The 18,457-nt window shown below is 47.6% G+C and overlaps 4 protein-coding genes; 2 read left to right on the top strand and 2 right to left on the bottom strand.

The window, feature by feature from the left end:
• The first annotated feature begins 723 nt into the window (after positions 1–723).
• On the top strand, positions 724–5,971 carry GSTUM_00012038001 (uncharacterized protein). XM_002842302.2 has 9 exons: positions 724–753; positions 1,059–1,439; positions 1,521–1,852; positions 1,932–2,518; positions 3,275–3,620; positions 3,683–4,133; positions 4,206–4,381; positions 4,839–5,108; positions 5,186–5,971. Exons 2-9 carry the CDS (start codon positions 1,193–1,195, stop codon positions 5,450–5,452), a joined length of 2,676 nt encoding a protein of 891 aa, XP_002842348.1. The 5' UTR covers positions 724–753; positions 1,059–1,192; the 3' UTR covers positions 5,453–5,971.
• Positions 5,972–6,373: 402 nt separating this feature from the next.
• GSTUM_00012037001 (uncharacterized protein) lies at positions 6,374–8,644 on the top strand. XM_002842301.2 has 5 exons: positions 6,374–6,803; positions 6,867–6,938; positions 6,997–7,314; positions 7,376–7,912; positions 7,967–8,644. Exons 1-5 carry the CDS (start codon positions 6,534–6,536, stop codon positions 8,267–8,269), a joined length of 1,500 nt encoding a protein of 499 aa, XP_002842347.1. The 5' UTR covers positions 6,374–6,533; the 3' UTR covers positions 8,270–8,644.
• Positions 8,645–8,974: 330 nt separating this feature from the next.
• On the bottom strand, positions 8,975–10,476 carry GSTUM_00012036001 (uncharacterized protein). XM_002842300.2 has 2 exons: positions 9,820–10,476; positions 8,975–9,701 (listed from the first exon to the last, which is right to left on the bottom strand). The coding sequence occupies exons 1-2, from the start codon at positions 10,412–10,414 to the stop codon at positions 9,652–9,654; spliced, it is 645 nt and encodes a 214-aa protein (XP_002842346.1). The 5' UTR covers positions 10,415–10,476; the 3' UTR covers positions 8,975–9,651.
• A 629-nt stretch (positions 10,477–11,105) lies between these two features.
• Positions 11,106–16,482, bottom strand: GSTUM_00012035001 (uncharacterized protein). XM_002842299.2 has 4 exons: positions 14,999–16,482; positions 12,233–14,923; positions 12,067–12,181; positions 11,106–12,009 (listed from the first exon to the last, which is right to left on the bottom strand). The coding sequence occupies exons 1-4, from the start codon at positions 15,404–15,406 to the stop codon at positions 11,990–11,992; spliced, it is 3,234 nt and encodes a 1,077-aa protein (XP_002842345.1). The 5' UTR covers positions 15,407–16,482; the 3' UTR covers positions 11,106–11,989.
• Positions 16,483–18,457: the final 1,975 nt, after the last annotated feature.

Below are 18,457 nucleotides of genomic sequence, written 5' to 3'. Positions count from 1 at the left end.
CTCAAAATTAGTAGCGTCTCGAATGTCCTACTTTTATCACTTAAATTATTACTTTAGTCTACGATATCGTACCAGTACTGTACCTATGTTGCTACCAGGCGCTGCAAGTGATTTTCCATCATTGAAAGGGGCTTGATGCAACTGTACTCGCATAGAGGATATTAGGGTTAGGCACTTCAGCAGCGCTCCAAAGTCCTTGTTGATCGGAGGCCGAAGGCCGATATGCTTGTTATCGGAAAGAGCAAACTACCCCTTAACGAAGTAGCTCAAACGGGGAGGAATCCAGCGACGCTGATATCACACTGCGTCCATCGCATGGGGTTGATGTACTGTACAGTAGGTTTAGTGGAACTAAGAATCTTCGGTAATTTCCTATTCTACCAGTATTTCATTTTTCACCATCTTCTATTTCTATTTTTTATTTTTTTCCCTTTGTTCGCTTCATCGTCCTCTGCATGTAACCACTTTGCAGTCAGTAATAAATTCGGTCTTCCAGGTAGATTTTTTTGACCCAGGGCTGCAAGAAAATTCATTCTGTTCTTGCGCCAGGTGCTGTCAGCAGTCTAGCAGTCATTCCTTGCTTGCATCGACCCTCGTAAATTTAGACACTCCTTTAGGCGCAGCTTCCAACTGCCAACAATTTTCCGCCATCAGTGGCTCACTGATTATCTACCTACCCTTCCTACCAGTCATTCCTGAACATCTACACGCCTCAACTCAGCACAGACATCATATCTTCTACCGTATTCTCAAGTAAGTACCACCCTATCCGACCTGCTTTTTTAAAATTATTACTATTCCCCACGTGAGTCCGGCCTGTGACTCGGCTTCAACCTGCTGCTATTATTTCTTGTTTGCTTGCTGGGACTGGCTTCCTTCCTCATCTTCATCGACAGTCTCATCAAGCTTACCCCCCCCCCATTCCCCTCCTCTCCCCGCTTCCCCGAAAGGACGATGGCAGCAGGCTACTGTATACCCACGTGGTCATCCTCTTTGAGGCTTCTCTGTGTCGGCAAGGGCTCTTCCCCGACAACGGCTAATCACTCGAGCTTATGCAGACCTCATCTTAGAATTTTCTCTTCATACCGCACATCGTCGTCACCTCGTCACCCTACAGGGGTGAGATTAAGTTCTCCCGATAACGCCCTATCAGCCGCCAAACCTCAGCTCAGTACAGTCTACGCAAGCTATCATGTTTTGGCGATTCGGCGGCTACGCCAATATCTCAACCCTTGACGCGATTCTTGAGAAACCTGATGTGACGCTTGAAGATCTGCTTGAGGAATCAGATTTAATCCAAGAGCTTAAACAACAGAATGCGAAGTTGATTGAATTTCTCCGGAGGGAAGATGTTATGTGGAAATTACTCGAATACGTTGTTGCACCCAAGCGTTCAGATCCAGCATCTGAAGAGGCAGGGAATAATGCTGCCGAAGCTAGTAGTGGAAACGAATCTGAAGACGGCAATCCAAACGGATGGAATCAACTCCCTGACACGGAGAGGGATAAGGAGGAGAAAGTTAGGCTGAAGTATGCCTACGTTTGCTGCGAGGTTCTATCTAGCGAGTCCTGGTCCATGGCGGAGACACTGGTAGAGAATCTGCAACCTCTACGTATGTTCTGGAGTTTCTTAGAGCGTCCTGCCCCTCTCGATCCTTTACAGGCTGGCTATTTTACGAAGGTCAACGAGACATTACTAGACCGAAAAACGGATGAAATGATGGAGTTTTTCAAAGGCCTGGATAATATTGTTCCTAAGATATTGAAGCACGTGGATTGCCCAATGATCATGGATCTGTTACTGAAGATCATCAGCATGGAGAAGTGCGAAGGGGGGACTGGTATAGTAGATGTGGGCTTTCCTGCGCCTGATTACCTATGTTTTTATCTCCTGTCACCAGGGAACTTTTTTACTAACTAAGTCACAACAGTGGCTCCATTCACAAAACCTAATACCTTTGCTACTCTCCTTCCTTTCTTCGGACCATCCTGCGACTACTCAAACTTCGAGTGGGGACTTTATCAAAGCAATCATTACAATCTCTGCCAATGCTTCCCAAAATGAACAGTCTTGCATTGGCCCCAACGATTTGACTCGCCAGTTAGTCTCCGAGGCCTGTGTTCAAGGTCTTATCCGGGACATGTTGAATGGCGGCAACCCCCTCACTGTAGGTGTAGGAATTGTCATTGAGGTTATCCGCAAAAACAATTCAGATTACGACCCGGATGTCGGAACTGGCGTTGATAACATCCCCTCTAGTAGAGATCCCATTTACCTAGGCACTTTGCTGCGCCTTTTTGCTAAACATGTTCCGGATTTTATGAAACTGATATTAACTCAATGCATGGTTGTGACCAGTGAGGATGGCTCAAAGACAGAAAAGCAAAGGGAACTGAAAGCTGCTTTTGGGGAAACAATCGAACCCTTGGGCTTTGATAGGTTCAAAACTTGTGAACTGATGGCCGAACTGCTACATTGTAGCAATATGGGCCTTTTGAATGAGCGAGGGGGTGAGAGGTATGTTAAGGAGAGGGATCGAGAGAGAGATAGATTGAGGGCAGAGAGAGAGAGAGAGCGACAGGACGTAGAGAGGGCCAATGATATTAATGGCTCGATTGAGGGTGTAGTCGTCGAGAAAGCACCACTCCAAGTACAGAATGGCGGAGCCGAGATTGACGAGGATGGCATTAACGAGGACGAATTCGAAGATGTGGCCGTGTCTGGACTCCTTGAAGAAGTTAGAGGGGCTGCCGGTCAAAAGACCATGGGCGGATTGGGCAAGGGTGTTGTCACAGATGAACCCAAAGACACTAAAATGAGTGAAGATGAAGACGTTTTTGTTGATGAGCCGCTATCCCCCGCTTCACTTGCAGTTGATGCGCCTCCAGCTTCTGCATCCGGCTTCACAGCACCAGCGCCTGCGCCAACGCCTACAGATTTCATCCCCCAACTGGGCGGCGCTCCTACCCCTGCACCGCCGTCGGATGACCTGGGTCAGTCAGCAGCACCTGGTGATCTGGCCACAGAAACTCTTGGAGAAGGATCAGATTCTAAAGATGAGAAAATGGAGGATGCACCTCTTCCGCCACCTCCACCACCAGCAAAGGACGATGATAAGGTTCCAATGTCAAAAGAGCTGAAGGGCTTGGAGGAAAAGGCTCAACAGGAGGGGAGCAGCAAAGCGGAAATGATCATTGAAGGTGATCTTATGATAACTGATGTTCCCAAAGCGCCGTCTCCACCCCCTGCAGAGGGGGATGATGATAACGGTAGCCTTTTGAAAGGTGGCAGGTCGCTTGTGGACGATCTCAAAACTGCTTCAATTGCTGCGCCCCTGAACCCACAAGCCTCGTCGATACCCCAAGATAGAATGGACGCTGACCTCCCTCCTCTCCCCAAAGAGGCATTCGAAAAATCCAAGCAACCGGATGACCCAGAAGAAGACCTTCTTGACCTTGGGGGAGGTTCACCTTACAGTACTGCTACTTTTAGATCTACAGGGAACTCAAGCTTTGAAGAATACGAAACTATGATTGAGAAGGATTTCGAAGGGAATCCCGTCGTAGGTGACTATTTGAAAATGATGTTCGTTGAGAATTCCGTGGTTCCTACAATACTGGTGTGTTGCGGTTTTTACTACTTTTAGATTCCTATAAGATGGTCGATACTTATTGTTTACAGGACTTCTTCTTCCGATTCCCTTGGAATAACTTTCTACACAATGTCGTCTACGATGTTGTGCAGCAGGTCTTCAATGGACCGATGGAAAGGGGTTATAACCGCGCCCTTGCCATCGACCTCTTTGCCACCGGCCGCATCACTGAGAGGATTGTGGAGGGCCAGAAAGCATCCGACAAGGTGGAGGCAGAGAAAAAGATGCGGCTGGGATACATGGGGCACTTAACACTCATTGCAGAAGAAGTAGTTAAATTCGCTGAACGCCACCCCCCAGAGATCCTCGGTCATAAAGTCATTGAAAAGGTTTCGGATCCTTTATGGATTGAATACGTCGAAGAGACTCTAGCAGCCACAAGAGAGAGGGACAACGCTATCCTAGGGGGTGTCAGGCCGGACATGAGCGTAGGACCACGACAAGCTGTTCTCAACGCGGTACAGGCACAAGCATTTAATGGTAATTTTTCCGATTCTGGATCTTTGATTCTGGGGAATAGTGTGAGTGGAGACTTAGAAACCATCGATTTAGCGAACGGAAGCAGCGGATCTGCGGGCATAGGTAGCGGAGCCGGGATTAGCGGTAGCTCTGGAGGTCTTCTAAGCGGTTTCGGAAGCTCAAGCGATGAGGAGGATGAGGATATGGAACGTGATGATGAAGACGACGATGAGGTCAACAGGTTAGGGCTCAGTGGCAGCAGTGATCAAGTGGGTGACCTTACCGATCTTTTGTTTGATAATGACCTTGAAGATGATTTCTTTGAGGACATGACTTTCTTATGAGTCCGCAAATTACCTGTCTATAATTCTACTTTTGTCAAAATGGGGGAAAGTTACTTTCCCCCGCTGTTTACTGCTGCATCGAATGTGCACTTTCGGTGTTTGAAGAAAGGCACGGAGTACTGGTTTGCTTTTTTCCTTTTTTTTTTTTGATATTTAGGGCTCTTTCTACAGAAAATCCTTTTTTACATTATTTCCCTTTCCTCCCCTGGCTCTTCATAATATTAAAGCCACTTTTTCAATATCTTTCATTCTCCTCTCTATCTCCTTTTTCCCACTCTATAAAGAGATATCTGTGCCGTCCATTATAGCGTGGGATGTCGAAAGGGGGTAGTGGGCAGTAAGAAACAGGGTTGCTAACGGGTACTCTCCGAAATACCTATAGTTTGCCTCGTATATCTCACAAGAAATAACCAATGTCGACAAGTTCGGATCTTCAGACGAAGAGGATGATGACGATGATATATCATTCGCAACCGCTCCAAACGAGCCACCGCCACCCCCCCCATTGCCTCTAAACATTACTAGACCCTCATCAGCAACGACAGCCACAAATACAATGAGCGTAGGCGCTAACGCTGGTATCGAAATTGAAGGCGAAGAAGGTGGATTTGAAGAGATCGAAGAAGTTGGGGACTTTGCAGGCGATGGAGATGTGAGGATCACTCATCTAGCTCCCCTTCGCGTTCAGCCTGTAGCTGCAAGTCTAAACTAACTTATGGGTTTCTATAGAGCTCGGATGAAGGCGATGATGAATTGATTTCTAGAGGTGTTTTAAGAAGAAATAAGCTCACTGTTACTCACAAAGCAGAGAAGCGTGCAGTTCTTGAAGAAGATGAAGGTGAAGTTGATTTCATCAATGAGATTCACGGATTAAGCCTGGCCGGAGTGGGAGATCAAGGCAAGGCCACAAGCGAAACCTCAGCATCAGTCACAACTGAGGCGGAAAGGATATCGGAACCTGCTGCTGGGGAAGCTCAAAAAATCGAGACGAAGTGACCGTCTATGATGAGTTTACAAGTATTATGGTCATAGATGGTAAATGGGCTGACTGGATAGCATGCTTTTTTTCCCTCTTACTAGATGGCGACTTTGCATGAGTCTACTTTCCACAGTTTTTTTCGCATTTCTCCCATTTGCCTAGTTTGATTTTTAGTGGCGGTAGGCCCAAACATGGGCCCGGGATTTGCGTATTTTTCTCTTTTCTTTCCCAAGGGTCCGAAGCCGGCGCCTCCATATCATCATTGTCATCATCACAGTCCTCATATTCCTCTATTCTGTCAATCATGGAATTCAACAACATAACGGGCTTTCCTTTCTTCACTCACATAATATTTATGTATTAGGGTTGCCCTTTCGTTCAGATGCATGTATTGTAATATGTAGCATTGGTCCATACTGGTGACTTTTCTTTTGGTCATGTACACGGGTTAGGCATAGTGCAGTTTTATCAGAAGGTTAAGGATACGGAAGGGATATGGTGGACAGGGGAATGAATTTTATGGCTTTTTCCTTCCTTTCTGTTTTTGGGCTGGAGTCTTCTTTCTTTCTAAAAAAAAAGAATGGGCTGTTTCATAATAGAGTAATCGCCTGGAAGGGATGGATCGAGAGCTCAAAATCTTAGAATGAGATCGCTGGTCAGGAAGAAATCTCAGTGACGGGAGGGAAATACTCATGGAGAAAGTGGCGAAAGTGGAGAACTTGGAAAAATGAAAGTTGGCGACAATCAATCCCTGAGATTTCTCTCCAAGTCCGCTCTTGTTCTGGTTGCCCTTTTTTTTCTGGTGCTGCAATGCCAGAGCCGTTTGGCAACTACTGTACCGTACTCAAGTAGATTGTTGCCCATTTCGATTATCTCAGCACCCCACGCCCAGAGTTACCAGCCCACCTTGACCCTCCCATATTGAATAACCTCATCACCGATTTCGGTCGTCGCACGATTGCCCGGAGAAAGGTTCACAATAATTAGAGGGCCGCCATCAAGACTCCTCCACCAGGAAACTCCCTCCCGAATTCCCCCATCCTTCAATCCCTTCACTCAGCTGCCAATCAACTCTTCCGAAGCCAAAATCACCGAACAATGTTTCTAGCGCGGAACCCGCAGTGCGGCGTGATAGCTTTGGCGTCCTCTCACCTGGCCCGCTCCTCTGCTATCGCTGTTTATCGCCAACAAGGCAGTCGTAACCTAGCTACTGTTAGCGACACACCGACGAGGTCCTACGGAGGTTTGAAGGATCAAGATAGGATTTTCCAGAACCTCTACGGACACCATGGCACAGACCTTAAATCTGCTATGAAATATGGAGATTGGTATAAGACAAAGGAGATTCTCTTGAAGGGGCATGACTGGGTATATGCTCCGCTGCTGTTGCTTACATGAGTTGTCGGTTGAATACTAACTTTCAAGAAATAGATTATCGGGGAGATCAAGACTTCCGGTCTTCGTGGGCGTGGTGGTGCTGGGTTTCCGTCGGGTATGAAATGGGTATGTATAAATTATAGGATTTCCACAGAGCGGCTTTAGCTAACATTCATTGTTATAGTCATTCATGACCCCACCCGGATGGAACACGGGAACTACACCACGGTACCTCGTCGTTAATGCTGATGAAGGGGAGCCCGGAACATGCAAAGATCGTGAGATCATGCGTAAAGATCCTCACAAGTTGGTCGAGGGATGCTTGGTTGCCGGAAGAGCTATGGAAGCCACGGCAGCTTACATTTACATCCGTGGCGAGTTTTACCATGAGGCTACCGTCCTGCAGAGGGCTATTCAGGAAGCCTATTCCGCCGGGTTGATTGGAAAGAATGCTTGTGGCAGTGGATACGATTTTGACGTTTTCGTTCACAGAGGAATGGGAGTAAGTCTTTTCGTTCCTCTTCCAACGACGGACGGAAAATGCTGACTAGTTTGATTAACAGGCTTACGTTTGTGGGGAAGAGACATCGCTTATTGAGTCCCTGGAAGGTAAACCTGGCAAGCCTAGGCTAAAGCCTCCATTTCCTGCCTCCGTCGGCCTGTTTGGATGCCCTTCGACTGTGGCAAATGTCGAAACTGTTTCTGTAGCCCCCACAATCTGCCGAAGAGGTGGTTCATGGTTTGCCTCGTTCGGACGAAAGCGCAACGAAGGAACTAAGCTTTTCTGTATATCCGGGCATGTCAACAACCCTTGCACCGTTGAGGAAGAGATGTCAATACCTCTAAAGGAGCTGATCGAGAGACACTGCGGTGGCGTCAGGGGTGGATGGGATAACCTGCAAGCCATCATTCCCGGTGGCTCGTCAACCCCGATTTTACCCCGAAAGATCTGCGACGATGTCCTAATGGACTTTGACGCCCTGAAAGATGTACAAAGCGGTTTAGGTACCGCTGCAGTCATTGTGATGGACAAGAGCACCGATGTGGTAAGAGCTATCTCAAGGCTTTCGAAGTTTTACAAGCACGAGTCTTGCGGGCAGGTAAGTTATTAAGTTCAATATATTACGCCTCATCATTTATCAACAAAGTCATAGTGCACACCTTGTCGCGAGGGAACCAGATGGACTGCACAGATTATGGAACGTTTCGAAAAGGGCCAAGGACGAGAACGGGAGATCGACATGCTCCAGGAACTTACCAAACAGGTTGAAGGGCACACTATCTGTGCTTTGGGGGAAGCCTTTGCCTGGCCATTGCAGGGTCTAATCCGTCACTTCAGACCAGAATTGGAGGCAAGGATGCAGGCGCACGCCCAGGCTTCGGGTGGAGAGGCCCTGGCCGGTGGTTGGGAACATAACGCCCGGGTGCAGGGCAAGCTTGTTGCGCCTGGACAGTAGACAAGGCAGTATAGACCAATACCCAAGGCACCACCTTTTTCCTCTTTTTTTCTTCTTTCTCCCCACCCTCTTGTGCAATTTTGGGGTTTTGCATTGGTGCGTTGCTGCTGCTATAAGGCTTCACCATTCACCCGACCCGAATTGAACTGCTGTACATTTCTTCTGGCCATTTACTTAGAGCAAATGTGATTGAAAGAAATGCTGGAACGTCACGACTACTCTTCACTCTAACATGCGAGAGCAGACTGGGGTGTTCTCGCATTCTGTGTCTAACAACCCTATTATCACGAGTATTTTGTGTAAACCTCTGACTAAGAGTACTGTACATAACTCATAGCACTCACCCACTAAGTAGCACACTATACATCCCACGTTCAATGAGGCGAGATATACCCCGGCAGCAAGTACCAGGAACCCCTTACCGACCAAAACCTTATTTCACGAAAATATCCCAAGAATGATATCACAGATCTGGGAATTTCCGTAAGATAACTCCCCTCCACAAGCGGGATGTATTCCGTACGGTATCGGCAATGCACGTAACGCAATTATATGTTATGCCGCGCAGGAATGTATTAGCACAGGTATCATAATATCACGGGTATAGTACTCGAGTAGCGTTGTTGGAGAGAATTTCTGCCACGGCACGAGCCTTCAGATCCATGTGCCTGGCACTACACTATACGGTAGTGCCCGGGCAGAACATAAGTGAATAGAATGAATTTTGGGTTGAAAAAAAAAATATTTGGAAAAAGTGAAGGAAAGGAAAGTCGAGATATAGTATCATAACTTGAAGACAAAAACAATATTGTGGAGTCTGGAAGCAAGTAAACACATTATTGCCGGTAAGTTACTATGATATTATCTACTCGAGTATGTGTGGGGAGGGGAACTGGTAAAAGCCACAGCTCATCTTCTCTTGACAATATAATTGTGCCAAACTGTGCTTTTCATCAATTTCACCACCCTCTGGAATTTCCCCGTGCCGTGCCATGCACATCGGCATGGCACATAGCGCTGCTAGTGCCAACCACAGGGAAAGACATCTAATCTAGCTCTTGCCACTCGACGAAATGTTTTTTTTTGTGAAAAACAGAATTTCTCCTTGTCAGTGGAACAGGCAACTGCCTGCCCATCTTAGGCTACTGTAATCGTGGCCAAAGAGAAACTCTGTTTCACGAAGACGTTTTCCGGGGGACTACTCGAGTAGAGTGGATTTACAGCCAAGCCAGATAAAGTGCACCGCGATGTGATGAACGGTAAATAAGAGAAAGTGAAAATAAAAAAGGCAGCGCCTGTGGTGTGCATCATGATATATACCACCAACCACTCTCCAATCCCCTCTATCACACTACTAGCAGTAGCCCCAATCTAGCCAAGAATCACAATAACTTCAAGTGCCCAGTGATTTGATCCACAATACTTCTAGGCGCTAACCCCGCCATCGATCAAATCAATTCATTAGCCCCCTCTCATCTCTCCCACTCCTACCCCCCCCCTCCCCACAAAAGTGACAAAGGAAGAGAAAGAAAGAAAGGGAAAAAACTCACCGGGCCCAACCCCCAAAACCGTAGCACTCCCCGCCTTAATCTGAGTCCTACCAGCATCCCTAACGATCCTAGCCACGACCCCCAAACTCGCCGCTACGCCAGCCAACGTCTCCAGCTCCTCCTCCCCATCCAAACCCCCCTCCTCACCTCCGGAACACTTGAGCGCAATCTTGGCCTGGCCGAGCCTCTCCCACCGTTCCAGTATGCCGGGAGCGTGCTCCCGCACGCTCTTATAGCACATGAGCGTCGCGTGACCACACTGTGCTGCTATCTTCCCCTTCGTCATGGATAAGTCCGTGCGCACCACGAACACCATCTTGCAGTCCTCCGAGAGGTTGGTGTAGGGGTTTATTGTTGAGGAGGTGGTTGCCCAGTCGTCGTCGTCGTCATCGTTGTCCTCGGAGGGGGGTTTGGCGGTTGGGGAAGCGGGGGTGAATGAGTCGTCGGGGGACACCGGTGGGGAGGATTTTAGCTCTTTGATTCGCTCGGCGGTTTTGACACCCGAGGTTTTGCCGATGTAGTAGCCTGTGAGCGCGCCCAGGAGGGTTAGGATTATTGTTGAGAGAGGAGGCGGGAGGGAGGTCATTGGTGGCATTTCGGGAAATTTAGGTGTTTGTGGTGGTGGTGGTGGTGGGGGAGGAGTGGTTGTGTTGTGGGTATGATAGGGGATTTAGCGATTTGGGGTTTGTTGTGAGGTTGTGAAGTTAGTTGAGTTAGCACGTGGAAGTGCTTGCTATCATACTATTATCCTCGGGCACCATGGAAAACATTCCGGGATGCATCAAAAATCCAAGGCTGCTGGTCTGGGATCGGGACTCTGGGCTGTACGAGTAGACTAATGGCACCCCGTGTAACAGAAGACGTCCAAGCTTTTCTGGATTTAGACTATGGAGTTACACTTTGATCTCAATGCACATAATGTACTCGTACGAGTACAGTTAAATTTACCCACCGTATACTAAGGTGTGTAGAGATTTCTATGGGACCAGCAGAAATAGATTTCCGATTTAAACTGACCCGAGTTCAATCAAATATATTATCCTGGCACATGGAAGTCTATAATGTGATGTTATTCGCTTTTTTTTGTGCCCTTTCCCAATAATTCAAATATCAAAGTCCAGAAAGGATTATCCCAACCGCCACCGTCCTGTCCCACCCACCACAACCCCCAACGCAAAGAAGCTGAAACAGCAAAGGTCATCGAGTAAAAAATGAGGGGATACCACCCGAAATTCTCGCAGATCAGAGAAAAGTCCCAAAAGCGAAAGCATAATGGGAGGAAAAAATGGAAAAGGAAATGAAAAAGCATTTTCCCGACTCATGTACATACAATTTTGATCTCCCAGAAACCCCACCATCCAAACCAGAAGCTAATAGACAAAAAGAGGCAAGAAAAGAGAACACCAACCCATGTATGTTTCTCGTGCATTGGAGAATACCATTCTCAGGTATCAAAAACCAACCCACTGTGTAAGATGAGTGCGAGAAGATAACTCCAAACTTGTGCGCCAGACAGACACAAACAAGTTATACATCCTTTCCCAGCTCATACTCATTATCTCCCTATAGCCTCAAAGTCAAAAGAAGAAATGTCTGAACCAGCAAGAAAATTAACCCAAAAGCAAAGAAGCGCAAAAATTACAACCCTTTTTTGGAGCAAGAACGAGACGTATATGTGCAAAAAAAAATGCAAAAACCAAATGCAAGACCGAAGAAACGTGGTAGAGAAGGTACGAGAGAAGAAATAATAAAGGCGGGAAAACAAAAGGAATTCATCAACGGCCCTAAGCTACCGGATCGCCCCCCCCAAAAAAAAAAAACAGAAGAGAAAAAGAATCAAGGAAAAGCCATAGCAATGCTCGTGAAAGGTATAGGAAATACCAAGTCAATCGAAATGTAACGAAATACAAAGGGACTTGTTTAATACGGGGCCAAATCAGGGGAGGATTGTTAAAAATAATTCCCGCAATGCTCTTCTACTTCGGCAGTTAAACCCCTGCTTTTTTTGTAGCCCAAGCTCAACCAAGATAGGCGCTTTTTATCAACCTTATTCACGCCTCGACATACTCAGCCACTATGCAGCTCTGCATTTAAGCGTTTGATAATAGAGATAGGAGAAAGAGAGAGAAAAAAGGAAAAGGTACGACGACCGATGTGAAACTCTTGCAAATCAATCAAAATCGTCGCCAGCTAGCAATAAAGTTAGGTACCTATCCCCATCTCCAATATAATGAATATATGTCTTACCTTCATCCATAGTGTCGTTTCCATCGGGTATCTCCCGACCGCTCCTGTCAACGACAATTCTACGGCCGCGCTTGTCGTCGGGGATACCGTCCCGTGCAGCACCAAAGTCGAGCACCTAAAAAAATAATTAGACACTGAAGAAAAACAAAAAAACTAAGTAAATTACCTCAATGTAAGTGACCTGGTCACGCTGGACGGCAGCCACACAAATCCTTTCATTAAATTTGACTTGCCATACACCACTCAAGTCAGTCAGCAAATCACGAATGAACTCGCCAGTTTGAACGTTCCACATTTTGAGTGTCCTATCCGAACCAGAAATAACCTTGTGCCCATCATGCTGGAAACAGGTGATCGCTCCAGTATGCGCTGAGAGTGTGTGCTTGCAGTTCCCAGTCTCTGGATCCCAAATCCTTAATGTTGAGTCTGCGGCAGCTGAGACAAGTCTATCATGACTCAAGTCAAGCAGGCCAACTAGTTGGGTGTGGCCTTCAAGAGTGTAAATCACAGATCCAGTTTCTAATGACCAGACCTTGACCAAGTTATCCATACTTCCACTAATACAGCGGTTTCGTTTATGGTCCAACACCACGCTATAGACTTTCTGAACATGACCCCGCAGTGTATGCAGAGTCTCTCCGGTGGAGATTTTCCAGACCTTGACAGAATAATCGTAACTGCCACTCACAAGCGTATCCCCATGTGCTGAAATCGCACGAACAGAATGCTGATGGCCTGAGAGGGTGCGAATGAAGTACGGATTGTTGTTAGGGTTCAGGAAAAGATCGTTATCGTTCGCATCCCGACTGGCTCCCGGTAGATAGGGCTTATCGCCACGCATAGGAAGTTTCCATACTCGCAGCGTTGAGTCCCGAGATCCTGTAATTATCAACGGTACTTTCGGCATGATCAAATCTTTACCATCTGGCTTAACGCCAATCTTAGTTGGCATGAGAATCTGCAGACATCGGACGGTCGAAGTATGTCCATGGAAAATCTGGGTGCATTCACCAGCGGCGATGTTCCAAATTCGGACAGTTCTATCTGTTGAGCCAGATACCAAGGTATTACCTTCGTACTGCAAAGCCCAAACCCCACCTTCATGCCCCACCAACTTGTTTCGCAGCGCTCCCGTATTGGTATCGTACACGTTGATGTTGGTATCATCAGAGCCCGTCAATATTTTATCTGTGTCAAACTGCAGACAAGTAACCACGTGTCTCTGATGGCCACGGAAGGATATATGCCTCGGCTTCACCTGCGGTCGTATCCAACTACGGCGGATGATGTGGTGTCTTCGATAGATAGACTTAAACAGGTGTAGATTCCTCAGCGACTGTAACCCCACCAAAGCCTTGGAGCCAGCTTTTTCCGCAGCGTTAGCAGCCGCAACAGGGCCGACAGAGTTGGAGTAAATCTCCAATATAACCTCGTTAAACTCCTCCTTACCAAGCGTTTCAACGGCTTCGCGCTTCTTCTGCTGCTTCTTGGAATTCGCTCTGGTGTTGAACTTCTTCTTTTGCCTTCCATGCGGTGGCGGGGTCGTAAGAGTCGGGGGGGCACAACAATTGGATCTGGTCCCGGCGTTGACATCTCTCTCGCAGTCATCATCACCTTGTGGATCCTGGAAACCCCAACCCTCTCGTATGGCCCTATCCAATTCACCGTCTCCCAGCACATACCCATCGTTGTCAAAAAGTTTCTTCCATGTCCACTCGTCAGAATCGATAATGATCCTCCAACGTTTTGATACTTGAGCAGCATTGCAAAGACTCCTGATGTCTAGATACTTGATAATGTTTAAGGAAAGTTCTGGGGGCAGAAGGGTAAGGAAGTCGCACTTGAGAGCAGGGTTGACCACTTCTGCAACCGTTTGAAGTGTGCTCTTGGAACATCGGCGGAGAAGCTGATACATAACGTAAGTTTTGACGGCAGAAGGCATAGCATCAAAGGAATCCAGCATTTTTGGAATTTCCATCAACCCAGGAGTATATTGTTCTCGAGGGGTCTGTGGTTGCATGATATGTCTTTGCGGACTCAGCATCAATTGGTTTGACTCGTCAGTTACATCCTCCTCGCTGGGCGGCAGCTCAAGTGGTGAGTCGATTTCATCAGTATCCATCGCCGAGAAATAACCTCCATGAGTCAAGGCGGCAGTCACAGGACTTAGACTTGGACTTGGAAGACTCAGTGGCTGAGCAGACCCGACAGCAACGTTATCGTTCGCCGCATGTTGGGTATCAGGTGACAGGGTTGTAGGTATTATGGTTGAATCCGATTCAGCATCATCCAACTCGAGATCCTCTTGTGGGGTAGGCGTTGAGCCCATCTCCAAGTCTTCTGCTTCCAAATCCAACGGTTTTACCCCCAACTGTGGGGACAAAGTCAGTGGGGTCTCTTGTTGATGATTTTGATTCGGTGTGAGATTAACGGTGGTGAATAATTGAGAATTTTGCAGCTGGCTTAATTGCTGGTGAACAGGACGGACAGGCCTAGGAGCGTGAGTAGTAGGAGGATTGATTTCCACAGGCGTGGCTGGAGTAGTGTTACGACTTGAACGAAGACACTTTCTGGGTGAAGGTGTATTGGCCTTACTAGAGGGTATACCTGACCTCGGTCTTCCTGTTTGTCGGCGTTTATTACCTTTCTGTAACAAGGATACGCGTTCGGCTGCCTCCGAGATCGATACCGGGGAGGCGGGACGTTTCCGACTCGATGAAGAATGGGAGGCCGTAGGCAGGGTGGCTGATGCAGGCGGACTCGTTAAAGGGTTCTGGACCTGCACGCGTTCCTCTCCTCGAACAACTTTTCTAATGAGGCCGTTGCTCCGATCGAGATCATGTACAAGCATGTCCAACTATATCCACATATTTCCATTAGCAAACGGTTAGCCCCGAAGACCCGAAATCTGGGCTGGAATCTCACTCCTCACCTCTCTCAAAGACTGCTCCGGGTCATCCGTCTCCCGAAAGTGGGTGGGTTTCCCATTCAGATCGAAACAAAATCTCTTGAGGTTCGATGGTGTTGGTACAGCAGCTAGGGGAAACTCCTTGGGGTCCAACTCGTTTAGATTTCTAGGAGGCCTCATGAGAAGTTGTGGAAAGGACGTAGTAGTTGTTGTAGTTGTAGTAACCACAGTAGTCTGAGTAGTAGGGGCAAGGGAAAACTGCCCAATAGTAGAATAGGGGGCAAGACGATTCTCACGATGAGTACGTGTATGGGAAGGTTGTGACATCGACCCTGATGATGCTGATGTCGATATGTCCATACCACGGATCTGTTGCTGGGAACGATGCCTTCGGGGTGGGAGGTTTACATGAGGTGCTGTTGGCGGCTCCATGAGAACAATTTATATGTCGATGTTCTGTGACCGGAGGTCCGGAATAACGATCCGAATAAAAAAATTGTGAAGGAGCAGTAAGGTATCGATTTGATAATCTTTACGCACAGTATATGGAAACCTGTGCGTATCTCTCACGTACGGTATCGGCGTTGGGGGTATAGAAAGAGCGGAGCGCCTTAGAATGTAGTATCGCAATGCCCTAAGCAGGGAGAGAAACACGGGTTAAAGGATCCTAACGAACGAACGGAACGGGAAGCAAAATAACAACCCTAATGTCGGAGGAAAAAAAGAGGAAAGGGGGGCCGATAATTTTGATGGAAAGGAAGAGGAAAGATGGTAATGAAGGGCCCAGCCGTTGGGAGTGCTGGATGCTATTGCAGTTGGATATGAACTCTGGGAGAAAAGGAGGATGGCGAGAGGTGGGGAGTGTAGTGAATGCGGCGAGTGCAGGGTGGGTTGGTACTGTACTTCTTTGGTCTCTTTTCTCGGTCTTTCACCACAAGACCCTTGCACTACCCGTACTGTAGTCCTGTCTTCTGCTGTAACAGAAATACCGTATCCTGCCTATCCAGGACTTCTCCGTCTTGCACTGTATTGGTTTTTCCCTCACCCTCTCACTCGTTCTCAACCTCCCTCACTCTCACTAACGGCTCACACAACACTAAGCCTCTATCTCTTTCTCTAGCTCTTTTTTCCGTTTGAACACTGGCTCGAAAGGTAGACAGGCTCAGTCACTCGAGTCTTCCCGACTGACCAACAGGCGGGCGAGAAAGCAGCAACAACCACTGAAGGAGGGGAGGGGGCGAAAAAAGCGTGGTGGCCAGGAAACACTGACAGAAGCAACTGACAGAAGCAGAATGAATGGGCAACAGCAGGAGACTCCCAGCAGCAAGCGGTGTGCCTCTGGTTGCGACTTGAGACCATCACCGCAGGAGACGCCAACTCAAATTGGATTCCGCTAACCCTAATTGGTAACCCCAGCCCTCTAAACTGCCTTTTCTGCCTCTAACATCCCTGCCTTAACCCATTTTCGCCTGGCCTCCGTCTTTTTTCAGTTGGTCAAGATTCAAAAAGCCACTGGCTTAAGCGTTTTGGGGAAGACATAAAGGAAGGGACAAACAAGAGAAGGACTGGCGGAGAAAAGAAAAGAAAAAAGGTTTCCGCTGCCCATGAACATGAAAACATGAGCCCCCCGCCGCCGTCAACCGGTAACAACCCACCACAAGCGACACGGTCGGAACAAGGTATAAGACCCCTAACCCTACACTCTATACTCCGACAAATTAACGCACTGGAGCAGATACCGGTATCCTTGAAATTATTACGCCTCTCGTTTGTAATGGACATGTCATTAGTGCTCTATGGTACTCCCTCCCTCGCTATCCCACAGGCTTCCTTCTACTTGTAAGCAGGTGGAGTTATCGCAGAAGAAAAAAATAAGTTGGCTTGCATTGATAAACCGAGCAACCGAACGCCGTTGGGGCTGTCCTATAATTTACCTGTACTTTCCCAATCTTGACGCTGCAGGCTGGTATCAAATATGACCCGTTATGGCCCAGGTTCGACGCAACAAAGTCCCCTCGTCAATCCTAGGAAAAGTGGGAAAGTGAAGATAAGAGGGGTGCAAGGTGCAAACACTGGAACCAGTCCTCAAGAAATCCATTTTATGGGCCCCCCGTCCAGTCTACGGCTACCGGTACTCGAGTAGGAGTGAACTTCAGCCCGGGAGATTCGGTAACAAAGAGCAATATGGCACAATCAGCTACTACTATTATTAAAGGGCCACCGCCCAGCAACTTTGCAACTACTGTAAGTTAGTAAGCGCACGGGTATCGACATTATTTCCCTTTTTCCCTCCCTTCCTTTCACTTTCCTCCTCCGCTTCACTACTGATAATTCTGTGCGCTCATTCTCACCACACCCCTCATTTTCCCCACTTTAGAGTATGAACACAATAATTTTCGAGTACAGTACTAGTACAGTACACAGACAGTTACCAAGGAACTAGTGATCAGTTTTGCCCCGGCTCTTGCTGTTGCTGCTCAGCCACCACTTGCATCCCTCTTTCAAGCACACTCATAAGCCAAGAGCACCTACATACATACTCGTACATAAATACATTCGTAAAGCATGAGCACAGCAATGCATCACACTGTACAAGTACTGTACGGTAAGTTAAAACCCCGCAGGCACGTCGAATACTTTTACAGACTTTTTCTTTTCTTCTTTTGCAAAACAGGACAGCACGGAAGCACTCTGCCCCCAAGATGATACCCCACTGCATGAAGTGGGCCATCACTATCATCCCAGCAGCACCACCACGTAGCGCAAACCGAATCAAACCAAACCTCATCGCGTAACCTCGGCTTGCCCTCTCAGCCTCCTCCTTTCAACACACCGCTAAAAATACCGGCACCATACAATTTTTTCCCACGAGACGGAACCCCGACATTGACCACCGACAAGTCTTCTACGGGTAACTCCAGGGAGTCAAGATCCTTAAATTGAATGAATAAAAATAGCCTGGACCCTTCCTATTCCTCCCAACCTCACACTCGCCTGGTTGTTTGGATTATAAGACAGCCACTAAGCAATAAGTTATGGTCTCACGCGGCGGCTTTCGCGAAATAGACGCGGTGTCCCTTGATTCTCATTGCAAGATTGTGTTTACTTTTTTTCAAATTCTCAGCTCTCATCGGTGTTGCCCGCCTCTGCGGGGATGGGATTGGATGGTGCCAGGCGCCTGAAATCGGCCCTCTCCAGAGCGAAAATCACAAACTCCACAAAACTACTCAGAATCAGCTCCTCTTCAGTTCTATTGACTCCGCAATCTTTTATTGAGTGAGCACCGGTTGAGAATACTAAGGGGTGCATTTTGTGGCGGGGGAACATGTGATGCATACAAATTCATGCCAAGGCACTGATTCTTGCGTTATTACTGGGTAAAATGAGGGAACAAGAGGGCCGGCCTCAGGTGTCTAGCACCATATGTTCGCTCGCGCTTCCCTTGCAGGAACTGAGAAGAGCAAATACGACCGCAACTCCCAT

This window comes from Tuber melanosporum (genome assembly GCF_000151645.1).
Source record: "Tuber melanosporum whole genome shotgun sequence assembly, scaffold_94, strain Mel28".
Lineage (NCBI taxonomy): Eukaryota > Fungi > Ascomycota > Pezizomycetes > Pezizales > Tuberaceae > Tuber > Tuber melanosporum.
The sequence above is the reverse complement of the archived record's forward strand: the minus strand, read 5'-3'. Positions and strand labels throughout refer to the sequence as shown.